General features: G+C 50.7%; 2 protein-coding genes across 2 annotated transcripts in view; one reads left to right on the forward strand and one right to left on the reverse strand.

The window, feature by feature from the left end:
- The window catches only part of plcg1 (phospholipase C, gamma 1), a 29,602-nt gene extending 25,202 nt beyond the window's left edge, over positions 1-4,400 (forward strand). Inside the window, exons 31-33 of the mRNA XM_079741583.1 lie at positions 126-214; positions 1,224-1,498; positions 1,784-4,400. Coding sequence (XP_079597709.1) covers positions 126-214; positions 1,224-1,498; positions 1,784-1,823 — 404 coding nt within the window. The 3' untranslated portion in view covers positions 1,824-4,400. The remainder of the gene's footprint in view (positions 1-125; positions 215-1,223; positions 1,499-1,783) is intronic.
- A 1,099-nt stretch (positions 4,401-5,499) lies between these two features.
- Positions 5,500-18,684, reverse strand: zhx3b (zinc fingers and homeoboxes 3b). The gene is made up of 7 exons (XM_079741486.1): positions 18,409-18,684; positions 10,524-11,434; positions 10,322-10,426; positions 8,458-10,083; positions 7,314-8,141; positions 5,930-6,251; positions 5,500-5,812 (listed from the first exon to the last, which is right to left on the reverse strand). Exons 2-7 carry the CDS (start codon positions 11,259-11,261, stop codon positions 5,802-5,804), a joined length of 3,630 nt encoding a protein of 1,209 aa, XP_079597612.1. The 5' UTR covers positions 11,262-11,434; positions 18,409-18,684; the 3' UTR covers positions 5,500-5,801.
- Between the last annotated feature and the right edge of the window lie 1,057 nt (positions 18,685-19,741).

Below are 19,741 nucleotides of genomic sequence, written 5' to 3' on the forward strand. Positions count from 1 at the left end.
GGTGTGTGTGTCGGGGGGCGGGGGGGGGGGGGGGGGGGGGTGGGCGGGGTGAGTGATTGCAACGATGCTAATCATAATTAGCATCGTTGACACGATTTGTCTTCCGAATGTGTTTGTTGTGCTAGGTTATCGATCGGTGCCGCTAAAGAACAGCTACAATGAGGACCTGGAGCTGGCTTCTCTACTGGTCCACATTGACATCGTCCGGAGCAGGGTGAGTTGTCTGGAGAAAGCTACAAGGCTAATAATAGGGCTGCGTCATTGCAACGTCGCATTGCAATGACCTCTGTTGTTGGCAGTAATAATGTTTTTGGTAACACTTTATAATAAGGTGCCATAATAAATAGCAAACTAGTCATTACCTAACCCTTTGTTAATATTTGTTAATTAACACTAAAATATCTATTTGGCACAACTTAATAGTTTTTCCATCATTAATTAAATATTAGTTGTTTGCATAACCCTAACCCAAACCCCTAACACACGACCCTAACCCTAACAGACGGCCCTAACCCTAACCCTAACCCACGGCCCTAACCCTAACAGACGGCCCTAACCCTAACCCTAACCCACGGCCCTAACCCTAACAGACGGCCCTAACCCTAACCCTAACCCACGGCCCTAACCCTAACAGACGGCCCTAACCCTAACCCTAACCCACGGCCCTAACCCTAACAGACGGCCCTAACCCTAAGCAGCGAAACTGTGGTCAGTGAAAAAAACTATTAACCAAATAGATATTTTAGTAACAATTAACAAATATTAACAAAGGGTTATGAAATTATTTGTCATTGTGTGTAGACATTATTGTGTTTTTGAAAGTGCCGCAGCGCTTCTCATGCGAGACGTGGCAAAACAACGTTTTCATTAGCCGAGATCACACCACATTTATCTTGATTTAGGATCCTGCAGTGCTACAACTCTCTTGACTCCTCCTCAGTATGATTTATAAAAAATCCCATGTTACATTCTGATACATAAACACCTGGAAATGACCTCATTCTGTGTGATGGTCTCTCTCTCTCTCTCTCTCTCTCTCTCTCTCTCTCTCTCTCTCTCTCTCTCTCTCTCTCTCTCTCTCTCTCTCTCTCTCTCTCTCTCTCTCTCTCTCTCTCCCCCTCTCCCTGTGTCTCTCTCTCTCCCCCTCTCCCTGTGTCTCTCTCTCTCTCCCTGTGTCTCTCTCTCTCTCTCTCTGTCTGTCTGTCTGTCTGTCTGTCTTTAAGGATGAAAACGGAGGCGCCCACTCGCCCTTCCCGGCGCCAGGTGCCTCCCCGGTGCCGGTGCCGGTGCCGGTGGAGGTGGAGCCTCTGGTGGACGCGGGTTCCTCGCCGGCGGCCTCCTCCAGCGCCCCCTCCCTGTTGCCCCAGTCCCCCATCCCCCTGTCCACCGACTACATTGGCAGGGAGGGCTCCTTCGACGGCCGCTACCAGTCCCCTATCGGTGACTTCCGGGTCTCTCAGGAGGCCCTGCTCGACCACATGGACTCTCAGAACAGAAGGTGAGCGGGGGGGAGGCTGTGGAGTTGTTTGTGTCATGGTGGGGGGGGCCTGCGCCCCGAAACCGTCTTTTTGTCTCTTAGCATCTTCACGAAGCTATCTAGGCCACGAACACCACACGTAGGTTCTGTGTACTTTGCGTACGATTGACGACGCTACGGTCGGATCCGAACCCGCGGACGCCCCAAAACGTCTGCATGGAACCGGCCGGTGTGTTGTGAAGCCGGCCGCCCCCCCACTGGCTTCTTTTAATGTGGAGCTCTTCTCTCCCTTTGTCCCAACCCCAGGATGCGGAGGACTCGGGTGGGCGGAGAGAACCGCGTGTAGGGGCCTGGCCAATCGAGACACGTTTCCATGACAGCCCTCCCCCCGCCCTCCTCCCCAAACCCCCGCCCTCCCATCCACCACCAACTACTTATCGTCCCCACCCTGATCTTCCCGGGCCACTCTCCACCGTACCGATGATGTCACCGACTGCTGTGAACACTGTTTCCATGGAAACGCCTCCTCTTCCTCCTCCTCCTCCTCCTCCTCCTCCTCCTCCTCCTCCTCTACCACCACCATCATCGCCGCTCGCTCTGGCCTACATTTCTGGCAGCTCTCCCTACCTCCGTTTTCCTCCCCCTCCCACCTTGCCCTCCCATCCCCTCCCCACACACACTACTTCCCCCACCCTCCCCCTCACAGTCTCGGACATCACCCCTCGCCCTCCTCCTCAGCCGGCTGCCTTCACCTGCCTGCAGAGCGCAGGGCTCGGTCGCGAAAAGGAAGCAGGGGGTGGGGGGGTGGGGAGGAGGACAGGATGAAGCAACGGATGTCAACAACATGAGAACAAAAATTACTAAATAGACTACGGCTGACGCACCGTTCCAGCCCCATCGTAGCTGTCGTTTCTTCTTTTTTTTTGTTTTCCTTTTCTTCATATGTGACTTTGGCGGTGTCGCTGTAATTAGTGGCGACGCAGAGGGCGAAGAGAGCTGTACAAATCTGTTGGCGCCGGTTACCCCCGGTTACGGCTGGCGTATACGAGTATATATATTTATTCCTGATGTCAGCGGGCTAGGAGGCTGACCTGCTCTCAAAGAGCTCCCGTCTTTGTTTTCAAATTATAATTATGATTATAATTGTCATTATTTAAACTTTTAAGCATTCATAATGTGACTTTTTTGTTTTTTGCTGTATATGCGCAAAACACGAGGGCTCTCTGGCTATTTTTAATAGTGTTATTCCAACATATTATGGAAGCACCTATGTTGCCAATTTCACACGTGTACACACACTTTCTCACTCGCACACAAACACACACACAGACATCCTGGAGCCATCCCTGTCCTTGTGGAATCACCGGGAGGTAGCCTGGTTGTGTTGCGTCGCAGCTGCATCGTCCTGATTCTTTTACTAACCGTAACTTTAGTACCAATATCCTTTGACCAGTCGTTTTGCAGCACTTTTAAACCTTTATTTTTTTTTACTCATTTCAACCGTTCAATATCTAAAGGTAAACATTCCGAAACATTGGATATTATTTTTTTTATGTTTTTGATGTTGACTATTAAAGCTAAAATCACATCTTACAATTTTTCAGTTTGTTGGGCAGCCTTGCATTCCCATTGTTTAGTTTTATTTTATTTTTCGGGAATGTCTGACTTCATTGTGAAGTATTGTGAATTGGTATATTCACCCCTCATCGTACTAAACATTCCCTATAACAGTTAAAGCCATAGAACCAATGATGCAGAACACAACTTCTCATTGGATTTAGATTTAGTTGCCGATGGAAATGTTTTGGATTTTGTTTTTTCAAGATCGTCTCCAAAGTGATTCTGTGGTCTGTTGTGTACAGTTGGAGCTTCTCGTCACATTGGTGTTCATGTTTGGTCATGTTTTAATCTCGAACAGAATGCTAATTGATAAATGGCTTAATAGGTTTTGCCAGTACAAAGCAGAAAGCCTCATGTCGTCCTGTATAGTTTTATGTATTTTCTGCACTGCATTTGGAGGATATTTAATTTCAGAGTTGGTTTTAAAACGTGAGTTAATGTGACAGTAAAAATGCATTCCCCAAACACTGGTAAAAAATACATTTTATGATTTTTATGAAATGTTTCCTTTGAAGTTCAGTGTTTTGCTTTCAGACACTCGAGGCCAACAATCAGTCTAGCATTGATCCTTCTGAACTTAACCTTTTTTAGATCATTGCATCCATATTTTGAAATGCGAGTTTGAAGGAAGATGCTTTATAACTTGCAGCAGTGTTGTACCAAGTCTTGAGAAACAAGACTATGCTGGGACAAGACTATACTTGTTGCATAGTCTTGTCACCTTTAAGTAAACTTTGAGAAACGCTTGTGTGAATTAACAGTTTTTGTCATCTCTTCATCCCTGATCTCCCTCCTTGGCTGTATATGTGCATCAAATTGTTAATTGATAATATGCTAACTCAGTATTTATATTCAGAACTCCAAAGCCATAATGGTAAGAACTAGTTAAGGGGCATAATTGCCTACTAATGCCCGAGGTTTCAAGAATAACAGTTTGAACACAAAGCATTCGCACCCTGATACCATCCCCCTGCCCCCTTGATCTGGTGACTGATGTGTGTTGCTGCGATGTTTCCCTCCAATGCTGCAACGCTCCTGCGGCCAAGCGGCCTGCTGATGTCAATGTGCCTCTGTCTGCGTGAGTCCATGCTCACCTGTTTTGCCACATTAATCACGTAGTGGAACCCAGTGACATGTTTTGTTGGTCAGAATTTTTTGTAACCGACTTGTCTCATTTGCAAACGCCTTTTGGTTTTAACGTGCCTAAGCTATGGAGAAGAAAAGTATTCATTTTCGATTTTTTGCCTTTTTCATATGAAACATATTCAAGCCTGAACATTAAATAAACTACTTATTCAACTAAGGTTACTTTTTTTTTGGTGTGACAAACCTACACACACATTGGGAGAGGCAGTTTAGCGACAAGTTTAAGTTGGATTATACCGGGAACAGAAAAACAGATGTGTCCTGATCATAGTTTGATAACTAACGTCTGGAGCAAAAGACAAATTGAAATGGTAGGATACAGGTAAGCCTAGCTCAATTGGTTGGTAATTATATTGCTCCCTCTAATGGTGGCTGTACGCCTACAATTCAAACAAAGCATTATGTTCCATTTAGTTTATTCTGCAAATATCTGTAAAAAGTACATCAGGCCTAGGAACTCCCGTAAAGATTCAAAGTTCTTTTACAGTTGGATTTATTACATAAGAAAGTTCCATAAAAACATACATAGGTACACGTCCGTGACGCAAAGAAGCACTTGATGCTAATAAACCAACGTTTCAGTCCCAACTCCTTGCGTTGCATTCTGTTAACAGACTAGGGTGCTTACTGACACAATTCCAGCCTTTTTTCCCCTACTTTATCTAACCGTTACATGTCCACTTTAAGCAGATGGGCCTGGACAACAAAGTACCGAAAAGCAAGTGAACAGATTTATGCTAAATTTATAAACAGTCGAATAAACATCAGCAGTGTATTGATATCCCATGATGCAGTGCAAACAGCTTCCCCAACACAATCAAGGTAAGCTGTAAGCAAAATCAACCAAAGTGGATGTGTGCATTGTCGCAGAACGGAAATTGTGTGGTAAAGACACGGATGAAAGAAAAAAATAGGGGTAATTTTACATTTTAAGGCCTGGGCAAGCACCTTCCTTTCAAAGAGCTGTGCAGTTTTTAGTTTCAAACCCCTCAACAAAAAGGTCTCTCTCTAAGTACGCCAACAGCTCTACGGCTCGGGGTAGACTTGGCTGATGTCCGCCGACTGTATGGGCTTTGTAACACCCCCGGCCCGGCAAGTCAGTCCCGACTGCACCCGCCCCTAGTTCAGCCATGGCTGCAGGCAGGCGGAACAAACACAGCCAGTACTCCCCACCCCCTCAGCCAATCCCCTCCCTCCCTCCCTCCCTCCCTCCCTCCCACCCTCCCCCCACCCCCTCCCTCCCTTCACTGGTCCCTCACAGGATCCTCCTTGGTAAAAGGGAAAATGGCGGCTCGGAGGACAGTAGAAAACGTGCAAGGTGTGAACGTACAGGCGATCAGGGGTGGTGGTGGTGGATGGTCGGGGGTGTCAGCTGTACAGGAGGGGGGCTATAGTCACTCGAGTGTCCGTTCCACATGGTGGGGAGAAGGGGTTTCTGGGTGGGGCGGGGCGGGGCTCCGGGGTCCGTACCCAGTGATCTTGTTACAATCACATCTGCTGTCTTCTGCTCCCTCGATGAACAGACCACCTGCATCGTAGACGCCCCCCCCAGCCAGCTTCAATCTGTTCCTGTAGCAAGAACAAAAACAACACGGAAACATAAGCTTGCGGGCCTTTTGCGTGGGGAAATTTTAAGCCGCTACAGAGCACATATCAAAGTTAATTAGCCCAGAGAGGCCGCCATACCTTTAGAAGGCGTCGGCTCACTGCTCTTCTCCTCCTTCTTCTTCTCCTCCTCCTCCTCCACCTCCTTTGTTCCTCCATCAGCCTTCGGCTCCTCACTCTCCCCAGGGGCTTTCAGTGGCAGGGATTCGGAGGCTCCGGTTCTCTCTGGTTTCTCGTGCGCTTCCGTTGCTGCGGCCGTCCCTGGTGAAACGTGCCCCGTCCTGTCCGGAGCCGTGGCCTCTGCCTGGGCTTGTGGGGGAGGCACGAGAGGGGTGGTCTTGGTAGAGAACCAGTAGCGCACCAGGTCCTCTGTGAGGCCGCTGGCCTGGGAGAGCTCCTTCACCTGGCAGGGGGCCGAAGGAAATGATTAGTTTAATCACAGGCCGCTTACTCTTAATGGTATGGCAATAGCTTACACTATGGTTTGTGACGTATTTACAATAAAAAAGCAGTAAACTTAAAGCAGTAAAAGGTTAAGATGTGGATAGGTGAGGTTTTTGGAACTATCGAGGGAGGCTCCAATAATTACGAGTAACACCTTGTTTGATTATCTTTCGATGAAGTAGTATTTTCTTGAAAGCAAGTAGTAATAAACAAGGAACTCAATCTAGTATCAATCTAGCAGCTAGCAGAATCCAAACATAAAAAGGTCACTTTGCAGTTGTTATAGTTCAATGTTTTGCAATATCCATAATTCAAAGGTTTATTTAATTAAATTATTCCACAACACGTAAGTAGATTTTACAATTATCGCTATCCATTGTGCAATAACACATTTTGAAATAAATTAACTTATTGCATTGGGTAGACGCAATCGAGTGGTCTTCTATGAGATTTCTTTTTTTGATTTGCATGATTTATCAAGCAACATTTAGCAATTGTTAAGAGAATGTGATATTTAAATATTAAAAGAAAGATTGCCGTCAACATTAAAAGATAAAAATAATAGACTATAATAGCAATATGATTTATGACAACTAAAGTCTAGTTGCCTAAAACCAGACTTGTGGAGATATAGTCATTCAGAAAGAAGAAGATATTGGCCAAGATGAGTCTTGTTTTCTTTAAAGCGAACCCTGTGGTCAGAGTTATGCATCCTGGCAGAAAACTTATGAGGTAAATCGTGGCAACAGAGGATTCATTTGAAAAGGGAAATAAATCAAAAAAATGGAGGCACCTGCCTACGCAGAAAATAAGTGAGTAGTTCTATGAAAGAGTAGTATTCAAGATAAAGTACAGCAAACCAAAAAAATCAATTCCCATGATAACATCTTAATAGACTGGCAGCAGTAGCAGCAGATCAATAATGACATGATTTTCTACAGTTGAATACCTCTATAATACCTCCATACAGTGCAATCCACTACAGAACTGCCTGTGTGTGTGTTCTGCACGGCGGCCCTACCTGTGGGTCCTCCAGGCCTCCGTGGGCGTCCAGGTGGGTCTGCAGGGTCTGCGCGCTGTCCTTCTGGAGGTCCTCCTCCAGCACCATGCTCTGGTAGGCCTCCAGCCACTTGAGCTGCCCGTTCTTCTGCACGTAGCGGCAGTCCCCGAACCAGCGCACCACCTCCGGCCGGAGCAGCGCCGTGCCCTTGATCAGCTCGTCGTACTGGGGGGCGCTGGGCCACTGGGTGCGGGCGTACACCTGCTTCAGGAGGTGCAGCTGCTCCGCTGTCTTTTTGCCCCGGAGAGGGGAGGGTTTAGGCATGATGGCGCCCGCGGCGGGGGTGGGGGCAGTGGTGCCGGCCGAGGCCGAGGGTCTCGGGGACTGGGATTGAGGCTGTTTAGTGGTGGCGGACGAGGGGAGGGCCGGGGAGGGCGAGGGCGAGGCTCCGGCGGGGAGAGGGGGAACGCCGGCCGCCTCCGAGCCCTCGCTCTCGGGCTTGCCGTTGGCCTCGGTCACCTTGAGCATCTTCAGGTTGATCTTGATGGGGTTGACCTTGGGTTCCCCCAGGCCGTCCTCCTTCTGTTTGTCCTCGGCCTCCTCTCGCCGCGCGCCGTCGGCGGCGCCCATCCCGTCGTCGGCGCCCTCCTTGGGCTCCGTCTCGTCGGCGGCATCCCTCGCCGCGCGCTCCGCCTCCTCCCGCTTGCGCTCGGCGGCCACCTTCTTCCTCTTCTCGGCGAACCAGCCGTGGATCTCGCGCCGGGTCATCTTGGTCTCGGCCCGCAGCCGGTCCACCTCCTCCCCGGAGGGCTCCGCCTCCTGGGCGAAGCTGGCCTCCAGAGCCTTGAGCTGAGAGGGGACAGAGCACAGGGCTGACTCACAGCGTCGTAAAGGGTGAGACGCAGAGCGCTTGGACAGGGTCTTCGGTCATCCAAAATACCAGACTTGATGTTTTATGTGTTGGGACTGTATCAAGTGTCAAGTTCAACCTCGCATATTCTCAACCCTTCATGCTCAGAAATCTTGCATCAAATGTAATTTATAATGTAGTGACTCTTATGAATGAATAAATAAATAAATAAATAAAAGGGATTTGTTTGTTATACAAACGTTTTACATTCCTGTTCTTCCTGTTCTGCGATGCGTCACAGACAACATGTCTCACCTGGTGAGGCTCTCGCTCTTTGTAGCGAATGGCGGTGAAGTCTGGAGAGGGCGGTCTGGGGGTCCGGCGGGACGGCGTGGTGGGGGACGTGGGGGTCTGCGACGGACTGGGGCTCAGCGGTGCCGAGGCCTGCTGGGGGGTTCTGGCGCCGGCGTTGCCATCGGGAACGTCCATGTCTCCGCCGCCGCCGCCGCCGCCCGCTGCACCCCCAGCTCCGGGTGTGCCCCCCTTCTTACCCCCGCCGTCTCCTCCTCCTCCTCCTCCTCCTCCTCCTGCCCCCGCGCTGGTGCGGGACCCCTTGAGGTTGCGGAAGTGGTAGCGGCGGTCGCTGAACCACTTTCGCACTTCTCGAACCGTGAGGCCGGTCAGCGAGATGAGCCGGTCCACCTCGTCGTTGTCGGGGAACTGGGTGACCACGAAGCTGTCCTTCAGCGCGTTCAGCTGCTCCTGGGACTTCTTGGCCTTGCTGCAGCTGGCGTCCAGCAGGGCGTTGGGCGTGCGGGAGCCCGGCGCGCTGCTCGGGTGGAAGGCGGGCGAGGGGGAGGCAGACTTGGAGGCCGGAGAGGAGGAGGCGGCCTCCGCTTTTAGAGCCGAGGGGGAGCCGGTCGCCGTGGAGACCGTCTGCATGGAGACGCTCGTCGGGGCGACGATCGCGCTGGCGGTGCATTTGTTTGCGCCGCTGTTGCCACCGTCGGCGCTCTTGCCGTCCGTGGGGCTTTTAACGTCAGCGCTCGGTCTGTTTGCAGCGGCACTCTTGACGAAACTGGCTTGGATAACCTGAACCTTCTTAATGTCGCCGCCCCCGCTGCTGCTGCTGCTGCTTTTGGCCGAGTCGGCGGCACCGTTGCTCTTGCCGTTGATCGCGTCGACAGTGGCACGGCTCACCTTGCCGTTGACGATGTTGATCTTGCTGTTGATGTTGCCGTGGTTGCTGTTGCCGAGGCTCAGGTTGATGACGCTCGCCTGACCGCTCGTGGCGGTGCTGCTACGAATCCCGTTACTCCCGCTAAAACTGCTGATAATACTGGTAGTGCCCCCTACGAGGCTCCTACTACTGTTGATGATCACGTTGCTCCCGTTACTGCTGCTCCCCACCGTCCCCACCACCATGCTGATCCCCTTGTCCGCCACTAGGGCGGCGGCGGGCCGGGCCTGCATCATGGGCCGGGCCGTCGCCTGGGGCTTGGGTGTCACCGCCAGGGATAGGGGCGGGCCGCTGACTTGGAAACCGTTTGCCATGACGGGCTGGGTGACGATCACGCCGCCCTGGCTGACCAGGGAGCCCTGCAGGATGTGGGGGATCCCCGTGGCGGGCAGGACGGTGATGGTGTGCTGGTTGGAGTTCTGCCGCTGGTTGTTGGAGCTGGAGGGCGCCGTCTGTATGATGGTGTTGAACATCTTCCTCCTGGCGTCCTCGATCTCCTCGGGGGACCAGCTGATGCCTTGCTTCAGTCGCTGGGCGGTGAACCAGATCTTGATCTGCTCCTCCGGGAACTTGGTGACCACGGTCAGGTAGCAGAGCTCCGCCTTGGTGGGGTACGAGAACTTGCTGAAGGAGGTCTTGAGGTAGGGCGAGGAGTCCATGGAGGCGCTGTAGGTGGGGATGCTGCTCAGAGGAATCATGACCTGTACACAAAGATGGAAAATAACCATCAAAGGATGAGATGACGATCACATAGTCAAATAAACAATGTGTTCGACAAACTGTTTGAATAGAGGAACACATTAAGAGACAACTACTCATCATTTAGCAAAAAACATTCACACATCGTCAATCATCGTAATCTTTAAAATGATTACACTCTTAATAGAGAAAAAGCGAGTCATCAAACATTTACAAACAAATTGAGAACAACGGGGACACCTTGGGTAGGTTTTTAGAAGAAGCCGAGGAAGAGTTGGACGAGCCCGAAGACACCGTGATGGGGGAAGACTGGTGAAAGGTTCTGTTCTGCACCACTGACACCACCTTCAAAAAAGAATCGGTGAAAGGGCCGTTTTAAATCTTTAAATCAACGTAAGGAGAGAAAAGGACCCGTGAAGGTAGGTAGGGTATAGAGACCGACCTGCGTGATGGCCGTCTTCAGCATGGGCAGCGACCCCGAGCCGTTGACTATCTGGATGGCCGAGGGCAGGGACACCTTGGTGACGCCGTTGTGGACGATGGTGGGGACGTGGGTGACCGTCACGGTCGGAGTGTCTTTCCTCTCCACCAGCCTCGAGGACGAGACGGTGACGGTGTCCGAGGAGGAGGAGTCGTCCGAGCCCGCGTGGGACACCACGATCCGTTTGGCCTCGGACCTCCCCTTCAGCCTCCTCATGATGGGGGTCTTGGTGATGGAGATCTCCGAGTCCCTCGCCGCGTCCGGCTCGACCACCAGGTTCTGCTCCACCACCACCCGGCGCTCCCTCCGCCGCAGCTGCAGGGTGGTGTTCATCGTGCTGGGGTGGACGCGGGCGTTGTGGAGCGCCAGCCCCTCGAACTTTGGCGCCGACGCGCCGCAGTCCACGCACAGGAAGCTGGGGTCGGCGCGGAAGTCCGGGTGGCCGCTGTAGACGTGGTCCAGGAAGAGGTTCAGGTCGTGGGTCTCAAAGTTACAGGGCCTGCAGGTGTAGGTGCCGGCCCCGTCCCCCACCTCCTGCTTGCCGGCCTCCCCCCCGTGGTCTAGGGGGCTGTGCCGGCCCCCCGCGGAGCCCCAGGCCTGACGGACCAGGACGGGGGGCTCTTGCTCCAGCTCCTCCCGGAGGTGCACGCGCTTGGTGGGGATCATGCACGGGGTGGTGGACTTCCTCTTGCTCGCCATGGCGACGGCGGGTCGGGGGCTGGTTTGGTCGCTGTGAGCGGAGGGTGACGCGCTAGCTGGTTGCTTCCCGGTTGCCTATGGGCCAGCCATGGGGGGGGGTGGACTCTGGACAATGTCCATAGCTCTCGGAGGCCGGCCCCCTTCGTGGTCCTCAGTACAACTTCAAAGGAGAACTGGAAACAAAAACAGGAAAATGTCAGGGTCCTACAACAGCACAGCGTAAGCCCACACCTGTAAAGCTGGATTCCTCATATACAACGACATACAAGGTATAGTTGTGAACACAGGCGAAAAGATGATCGGAGCGTCAAACAACAAGAGACGTGCCATACCCTATGCTTTCCCAGCGGAGCAGCACTCAAGCACTCACACAACTTTCTGTCCTTTAGGTTAAATACACCCTCCTTGCTCCGCCCCTTTCAAAAAAAAAAAGTGTGCAAGGTCCAGAGGCCACTGAACCCCCCGTAGTCTCAGCACCGCTTGCTCCTCTCCTATAAAAAAATCCCTTCTTTCTCCTCACCTTCCCGGCCCGAGAAACTCACGGCTATCTCTTTTATGAGGGTATTCAAGCTCAGCCTGCTCCCTCACTAAAGGCTTTTTGGGAGAGCTCCTGTCTACCCCTTTCCTACCCCTCCCCCATGACTCCTTCCCTCTCTCACTTCCCCTCGTTCAAACACACCCCCACAGCGGAGGCTCACCATCATTCTATTTTATGCAGAGCCTCCCCGGTTCCACATAGTAAAAATACTCGCCATGTTTTGCTACCGGAACACTGGCTTCTTGAGAAGACGGCGGCCAGAGAGAGAGCCAGCCAACTCGTCTGGGTCAGGCGAACGAGCGTCCCGAGAAGGTGTGACTTTAAAAAGCTGACCGCTAATTACGACGTTGAGGTGTGGATGAACACGCGGTCTGGAATGATCAGAATCACAGCCGGCGTGAGTCACCTTTCCCCCAAATCCCTTGCCTCCACCACACAAAATGGTGCCGCTTCCTGTGTGTAGAACACCCCCACCCTCCCCCCCAGCCCAACCCTCACCTCCCCTCAGCCGGCCACTCCAACCACCAACACCACTGATTGCGAAGACCTTAATATGGTGGCGTTGGAAGCGTAGGGCAATGATACTGCACCCGGCTGACGCTGAGCCTCCAAAGCCTGCTGGTCTAACCTCCGCTATCCTGGAATACCTTGACGCCTGCATGACTTCAGCAGCCACAACAACAACAACAACAACAACAACGATGACGACCGACCACACAGTACCGGCGCAGCGTAGTCCAGCACGACCGTTCCCCAACACGAGTCAGCCTGCTTTGCTTACGTCTAGCCTAGATAATCTGGCCGAGGCTCAGCTCTCGCCAAAGCTTCGCCATCGCCTGTGCGATGAGTGATATAGGTCAACGCCATCTCGCAGTAACCCAGTTCCTGTTCCACCCAGCTCCGGGCCCCGCTCCGCTGCCTTCCCGCTCCCACTTTGGTGCACGCCCACATGCAGGCGAGCCTCGCCAGAGAAAGGTCACGGTGCATTAGCTCAGTTAACCCCTCGCGCAACTGGATTGAGCCCGACACCCAGTGATACCGCCGAGGCGACGCTGGCATCGGGAGTTTCTCCTGCGGCGCTGATACAGTTCTGACGGTACCGATATTAAGTGGCCTGTTGGTCCGCCAACACAGGCCCGCAGCCCGGCTAAACCGTGTTGCAGAAGTTGTGAAACAAAAACGCCACAAAGTGACAGAACCCATTTCGACATTGGTCGTCATTGGCGGCGGTTGTCTGAACCCGGCCCGTTTTCAAGGGAAAACACTGCTGAGCAACATCTTTCTGCAGCTTTTCTGTCGCCAACGGTAGAGCTCTGTGTGTGCTGTGGGCGTGCGAGGGGTTAACAGGCAAACTGAGTTGGCCACTGTGAAGGGGAACGTGATGCCCCATGTTCCCCCTCCTCACCCCCCAGGGAGAGTAACTGCCCTTGGCTCGGGCTGTTGTGCTCCCCTCCTACACCCCCTGCCATTCAGTTCTGCATCAGGGGGCACAGCTCTGCCAAGGCAGGCTGGTCACATGACCAAAACACAAAGGCTTATGGGTGGGCAGTCCCAGCCATCCATCACGTGGGTCTGCAGGGTGGGGTAGGGGGATGACATGAGAGAGAGAGAGAGAGAGAGAGAGAGAGAGAGAGAGAGAGAGAGAGAGAGAGAGAGAGAGAGAGAGAGAGAGAGAGAGAGAGAGAGAGAGAGAGAGAGAGAGAGAGAGAGAGAGACAGAGAGAGAGACAGAGAGAGAGAGAGAGAGAGAGAGAATAGTGGGGGATGGGCAGCCGCGTTGGGGTGAGACCAGAGCAAGGGAGGAAGAGAGGGAGGCAGAGAAAGAAGGGGTGTTAACAGTCGTGGAGGAAGCACTGAGGTGTTTCTGCAAGGAATTTTCTGCCCTGATACCACCCTCCCGACCAACCCCCGCTCTACAACACACAACTCTTGCTCTGCACTACAATCAGAGTCGTTCCCCCAATGCTCCACGCTCCCTCCCTCCCTCCCTCCCTGCCTCCCTCCCTCCCCTCCTTCGCTGCACTGCGAAGTCTGGAATGTTCCAGCCGGGCTCTCTAGCCACTGGACACGACCCGAGTGCCGAGGGCTTCAACGCCTGGGCTACAAATGTGTGCACGGGTGACCACGTTTAAATAGCGCCACGCATGTCGCCATCGCTAGAACGAGGAACACCCACCCTGAACGCAATCTACATTAGCGTCTACGGTGTTCTCCTTGCGGACATTTGGAAGAAGCCTCAGCAGTAGTCATGGTGTTCAAGACGACGACAACGGGGTTGGGTGGGGGGGGGGGGGACTGTAACCGTTAACTGTAACCGCTTCCTAACGCCTACGCCAATGATCCCCACCCCATAGAGCTCCTCATGTGAATAAAAGCTTAAAAAATAATTTCAAAAAAGTTAGGGAAAAGTTACACATCCCTCAGAACAAGCGACGCGGCGACGGGCGAAACGTGTCGAAAAGAGGACAACAAGACGCAGAGGCTGAGAATAATAAGTTGGGCAATTATGAAGGACTTCAGAATCATAAAAAAAAATAAGGCCTTTGAGGTGGGTTAGGCTTGATGCAACAACACCGGGCGTTTGAGAGAGTCTTTGGCTCCTCGGTGTGACGGCAATAGCCCAAGCCGAATTAAGGTCAGAAATATTACGCTTTCACTGACCATATGGCAACAGAGCTTCTGCACGCCTATTAAATGCGTCAGAGCTTGCAAACGCGGGTTTCCTGTGAATAAAGGGGGAGACATTGAGTGTGTGTGTGTTCGTACATTCATGTTTGTCTATGTATGTCTATGTATGTGTTGGTGTGTGTGTGTGTGTGTGTGTGTGTGTGTGTGTGTGTGTGTGTGTGTGTGTGTGTGTGTGTGTGTGTGTGTGTGTGTGTGTGTGTGTGTGTGTGTGTGTGTGTGTGTGTGTGGCGTGCGGGGGTGGGTACTTGCATGCCTGTGTGAGGCTTGTTTACCGAAGCACTGTGGCGGCCATTTTTTCCTGTGTATGAGACAGAGACAGAGAGACAGCGAAGGAGAGAGAGAGAGAGAGAGAGAGAGAGAGAGAGAGAGAGAGAGAGAGAGAGAGAGAGAGAGAGAGAGAGAAAAAAAGCCTCAATGACAAACAGAATAGCCAAGTCCTGTTTTGAAATCATGTCCACGCAATGTCCCTGAATTGCCGGCGCTCCACCTTCCTTCATCCCTTGGCCTGACTTTAGTCTAGGCCGAGGCTATATCCTCTGTGTGCGAGGCCAATAATAGCCTTCATAGTCACTCCCTCTCCCTCAAACACACACATCCGGAGGGCCTGCCGATTAGTCCAGCTTGTTCAGAGTCTACCTGAACGCACCCACAACAAGACTCTTTGTAGATCCTGAATCACGATCGCTCTAGCTGTTCTGACGTCCGAACGACGTGCATCACTCTTCAACAAATATTATGGGTACGGTGTGAGAAACTGCCATTTTTTGTGTTCCAACTTATCCAATTCTTCTGTTTCCTCTCCCCCACAGCACCTCAACCCCCTTCCTCCCTCCCCCCCTTTCCACTCCCCTCTGAGCAAGTTGGGCCCAGCGAGACAGGTCGGCAGCGCCACTGGTGTGTTACTGTCCCCATGGCAACCACCTCCTACCCCCTCTCTCCCACCAGCTCATTTCTCTAAAGCACAAGCGAGCGTGGCACTGCTCGCAGCCACCCCCCCACACACACACACGCACACACACGCATGTGTGCACACACACGCATGCGTGCACACACACACACATGCACACACCTCATACGCCATCCAGGCTCTTGATGGGCTTGTTTTTCCACACAGCACAGTGAGTGCTGATTGGAGAGTCCCTGCCCAGCTCCTATTTCAGTGCCTCTCACGCGGCGTTCATGTCTCCCAGCTAGGTGTGGTCGCTGCCACCGTCCCGCGCGATTGGCCAAAGCCGATGGCGTCTCTTCCTGTTCCCTCACAGTGCTCCACTTTGTCCACACATCTGCCCGTGGCCAGTGTCCTTCTTGGCCCCTCCAAACTGGTTCATAAACCTCAGTAGAGGCCTTCTCGAGAAATAGAGAGCAAAGGTGATTCTGATACCCGCCGGGGCCATCAGTTTATTTTCTGCCATCTGTAGACCTCAACCCAACCTGTTTATGGATGCCCTACACGTTATCTCCACGACACACTACAGCAGCCATGCTTCTATCTGACAGGCCACGGTCTAAAGTTCACATTTAGAGTATTTTCTTTTCTTTTTTTTTTTTAAACGCCAGATTGGAAACATCTACTGACCAGGCAATTGTTTTGATATTTAGCCTGGAACCAACCGGAAATTGGTATTCTTCTGGCTGAGGGATAAATGCATTTCTCCAACTCTAGCAACCAGAGTCTAACCTCAACCTCCGTGCCTCTACACAATCCCCCCTACCCACCCCACCCCCGTCTGCTGCGGAGCCCGCTCCGCTCAGGTCACTGTGCGGATGGCTGCCTGAGTTGCAGGAGGCTGCACTGCTGAGGCCACTGGCAACGCAGGCGTTAAAAGTGGATTGGTGAGAGAGGAGGGAGGGGGAGAAAAAAATGGCGGAGCACCATGCTCCTTGCTGTTCCAACCTAAAATGGCTGACATCACAGGCTGTTTACCAGCCACCAGATCAGAGGCAGCCACTGACCACCAAATGTGAATGCAGCGGGGATAGTCGGCCGCTCGACTAATAGCAAACATTAATTAATTCACTTATTGATTTATTTGTTTATCACACCAATTTTTAAATGAAGAGGCTGGGGGTTAAGACGCAAGTTCATCCTGAGTAAATCACGGTCAAGATGGGGATATACAATTGAGTTAGCCAATGAGTCCATCCCCTGGCCCCCCTTTCTGTCGATAACGTGCCAGACCAAATATGAATCAGAGGCTTGTGAAAACACTGGTGAGCATGATGGAGGACGTGTAAAGCATAAGGTCCAAGGGAGATCGCTCTAGGAAGTAATGTTGAGTAGGGAAAGAGCTCTAGGAAGTAAGCTTGAGTAGGAAGAGAGCTCTAGGAAGTAAGGTTGAGTAGGGAGAGAGCTCTAGGAAGTATGGTTGAGTAGGGAGAGAGCTCTAGGAAGTAAGGTTGATTAGGGAGAGAGCCCTAGGAAGTAAGGTTGATTAGGGAGAGAGCTCTAGGATGGTTGAGTAGGAAAAAAGATCTAGCAAGTAAGGTTGAGTAGAGAGAGGGCCTTAGGAGGTAAGGATGGGTAGGCTGAGGGCTCTAGGAAGTAAGGATGAGTAGGCTGAGGGCTCTAGGAAGTAAGGATGAGTAGGGTGAGGGCTCTAGGAAGTAAGGATGAGTAGGGTGAGGGCTCTAGGAAGTAAGCTTGAGTAGGAAGAGAGCTCTAGGACGTATGGTTGAGTCGGGAGAGAGCTCTAGAAAGTACGGTTGAGTCAGTTGACGGAAAAGCCATCAGTTCAGATCAACGCCACCACATCATAACAGGATGTAATGCTTTGGGGGCATAAAGATAAACCTGTTGAAAGACCATCTGCTTGCCATTTTCAGGGCAAGGGACATCCAGCCTGCAAGCTATTTAACACATATACACAAATAAACACACACACGCACACACACACACAGACATGTATACATACACACATATATATTATTAAAAATAAAAAAATAAATAATCAGCAACACAAATTTGCTAATTTGACTAATGCGAGGGGAAATAAGTGATGAATAGATAGTATGATTAGGCTGATGTTCTGTGTGAGGATATTAGACAAGTAGTTTTTAAAACTTTGGCTTGCTTCCTTAAGTCAAACTCGTGAAACCGTTGACATGATAAATAACTCAAAGCACCCATTCACAATATGTTAACTGTGGAAATCTAGCCTTTATAAGCCTTGTCTACCAAATAAACATAATAGACAAACGTGTTATGGAAAGCATAACGGACTGTTAACATCAGTCATACACAGTTGTCAAAATATTAAAAAGGTCAGTACAATTAGGACTAGGATCACTCAGTACTCTCGGTACGTAACGCCAATATGAAAACATATAGGCTAAACTAAATAATAATCGGCAGATAATATAACAATAACCATTTTTATAACATTTACAAAAACAATACAAAAGGCTGCAAAGCGATTGTTTTCAACTTGTTTCGCAGAGTAACGCAGAAGCCTTTGACGGGGGGATTTTAAATCCAAGGGGTACGGATATGTATTAGGCATATACACACACCTATCATCATATACATGTATAGGTTAATCATACAAACTTATGGATAGTGGTATTTGTCATACGATACAAAAACGAGCCGCCTCTGTTAAGTGAGCGCCGCTTGATACATTCCTCAAAATGAAAGCTCGTTACAATGTAGCGCGCATGTTGATCCTGCGCTCAAGTTGGAGAGAGCCTTAATAACTTCACAGCCCGAATACATTCAATCTTCACAAACACGGGAGCCGATTTAAAGTGATAGCAAAGGCAAGCCCCCAAAACTAATCGCCCCCTTGCTGTCGCCATTTTAAGCAAGCGACATGCAGCTGGCCAACGCTGCTTAGCGCAGCCCGCAAAGGTAGGCTAATATAGCTCCTGCAACTTTGGAAAGGTAGACAAACACTTTTTAGCATACGGTAAAATCCCCACTCACCTCTTTGTCCAAGCCAAACTGTTATGGTAGCGGTAGAAAAGTAAAAAAAAAATGATACGGTTTCAGCAAGACAGATAAATTACTTGGTATTTGTTTATGTATTATACTAAGGTGTATATCCCCCTTCTTAATCGATGGATGATGAACGTGACACTGGAGCAGGGTCGCACAATGGCCCCTTTCTCTTGTTTATTTCGAATGGCTCTCGGTATCAGGCAGGCAGAGTGGAAGAAAATACGACGTACGTACCCAGTGAAGAGACAGACACGTGATGCAAACGTCACTGACGGTCGAGACTTCGAGTCGGCGTGAGAGCTCCACTGTGTGTGGAGAGAAGCAAGTGAGTCAGACAGGCATCCCATCATCATGCATGACAATAATAAAGTGAACGGCGGTAGTCAAGTTTGGGATGACCTATGGGAGATACGAGATCTCCCTCAATTAACTCGCAATCAGGCTACTCCTACCTGCCCCCAAGGTAACTTCCTGAAAGCCAACCCCGCGCACTGTTTTAGGACCCCGACCCCCCCCCCCCCACACACTCACACACACACACACACACACACACACACAAACGTATCCGTGCGCTCCCCAAAACACATTCACACACCCACACGCATCTACACCCCCCCCGCCACACAGAGACAGTCACACACACACACACACACATACACACACACACACACACACACACACACACACACACACACAAACGCTCGGATACACGTGCACACGCACACACACACACACACACACACACACACACACACACACACACACACACACACACACACACACACACACACCAAAAAAGTAATTAAAGTTATGTTCGGGAAGTTGTCATCCAAGGCCTGCAATTGGAAACAAATAATATACCACAACCACTTTCCACACCAATCAACCAAGCTCATGAGTTGGTTCTTTCTCGTATTTGTACAAATGTTGTTTTTTTTTAGGTATTAAAGGTGTGTCAATGAGCGCGCTATCTGTTGATGGTTTATACGTGTTCTGTTTTATAGGCCTACGATGTCAAATTAGATGTAGGCCTATGCCTCTATTTGCATAGGCTAATTACAAGGGTGTTATTGCCTAAATATTAATTAAACATATCCATATTGTTTTTAAAACTGTTTAGTCAGCGCCGTTTTCCTCTAACCACTCAATAACAGAAATCAATAGCCTACTTCTGCAAACAATACATTGGTTTACCTCGACACAGGGACGTAGTCTAATTTATTTTATCATATGCTTTAATTGCACAGAAAGCAAAAGCACAAAGATTATAATAATTTATTATTATTGAATAATAAATTATTAAGGAAAACACATAAGT

The sequence above is a fragment of the Pollachius pollachius genome (assembly GCF_949987615.1).
Source record: "Pollachius pollachius genome assembly, chromosome: 8".
NCBI classification, from domain to species: Eukaryota; Metazoa; Chordata; class Actinopteri; order Gadiformes; family Gadidae; genus Pollachius; species Pollachius pollachius.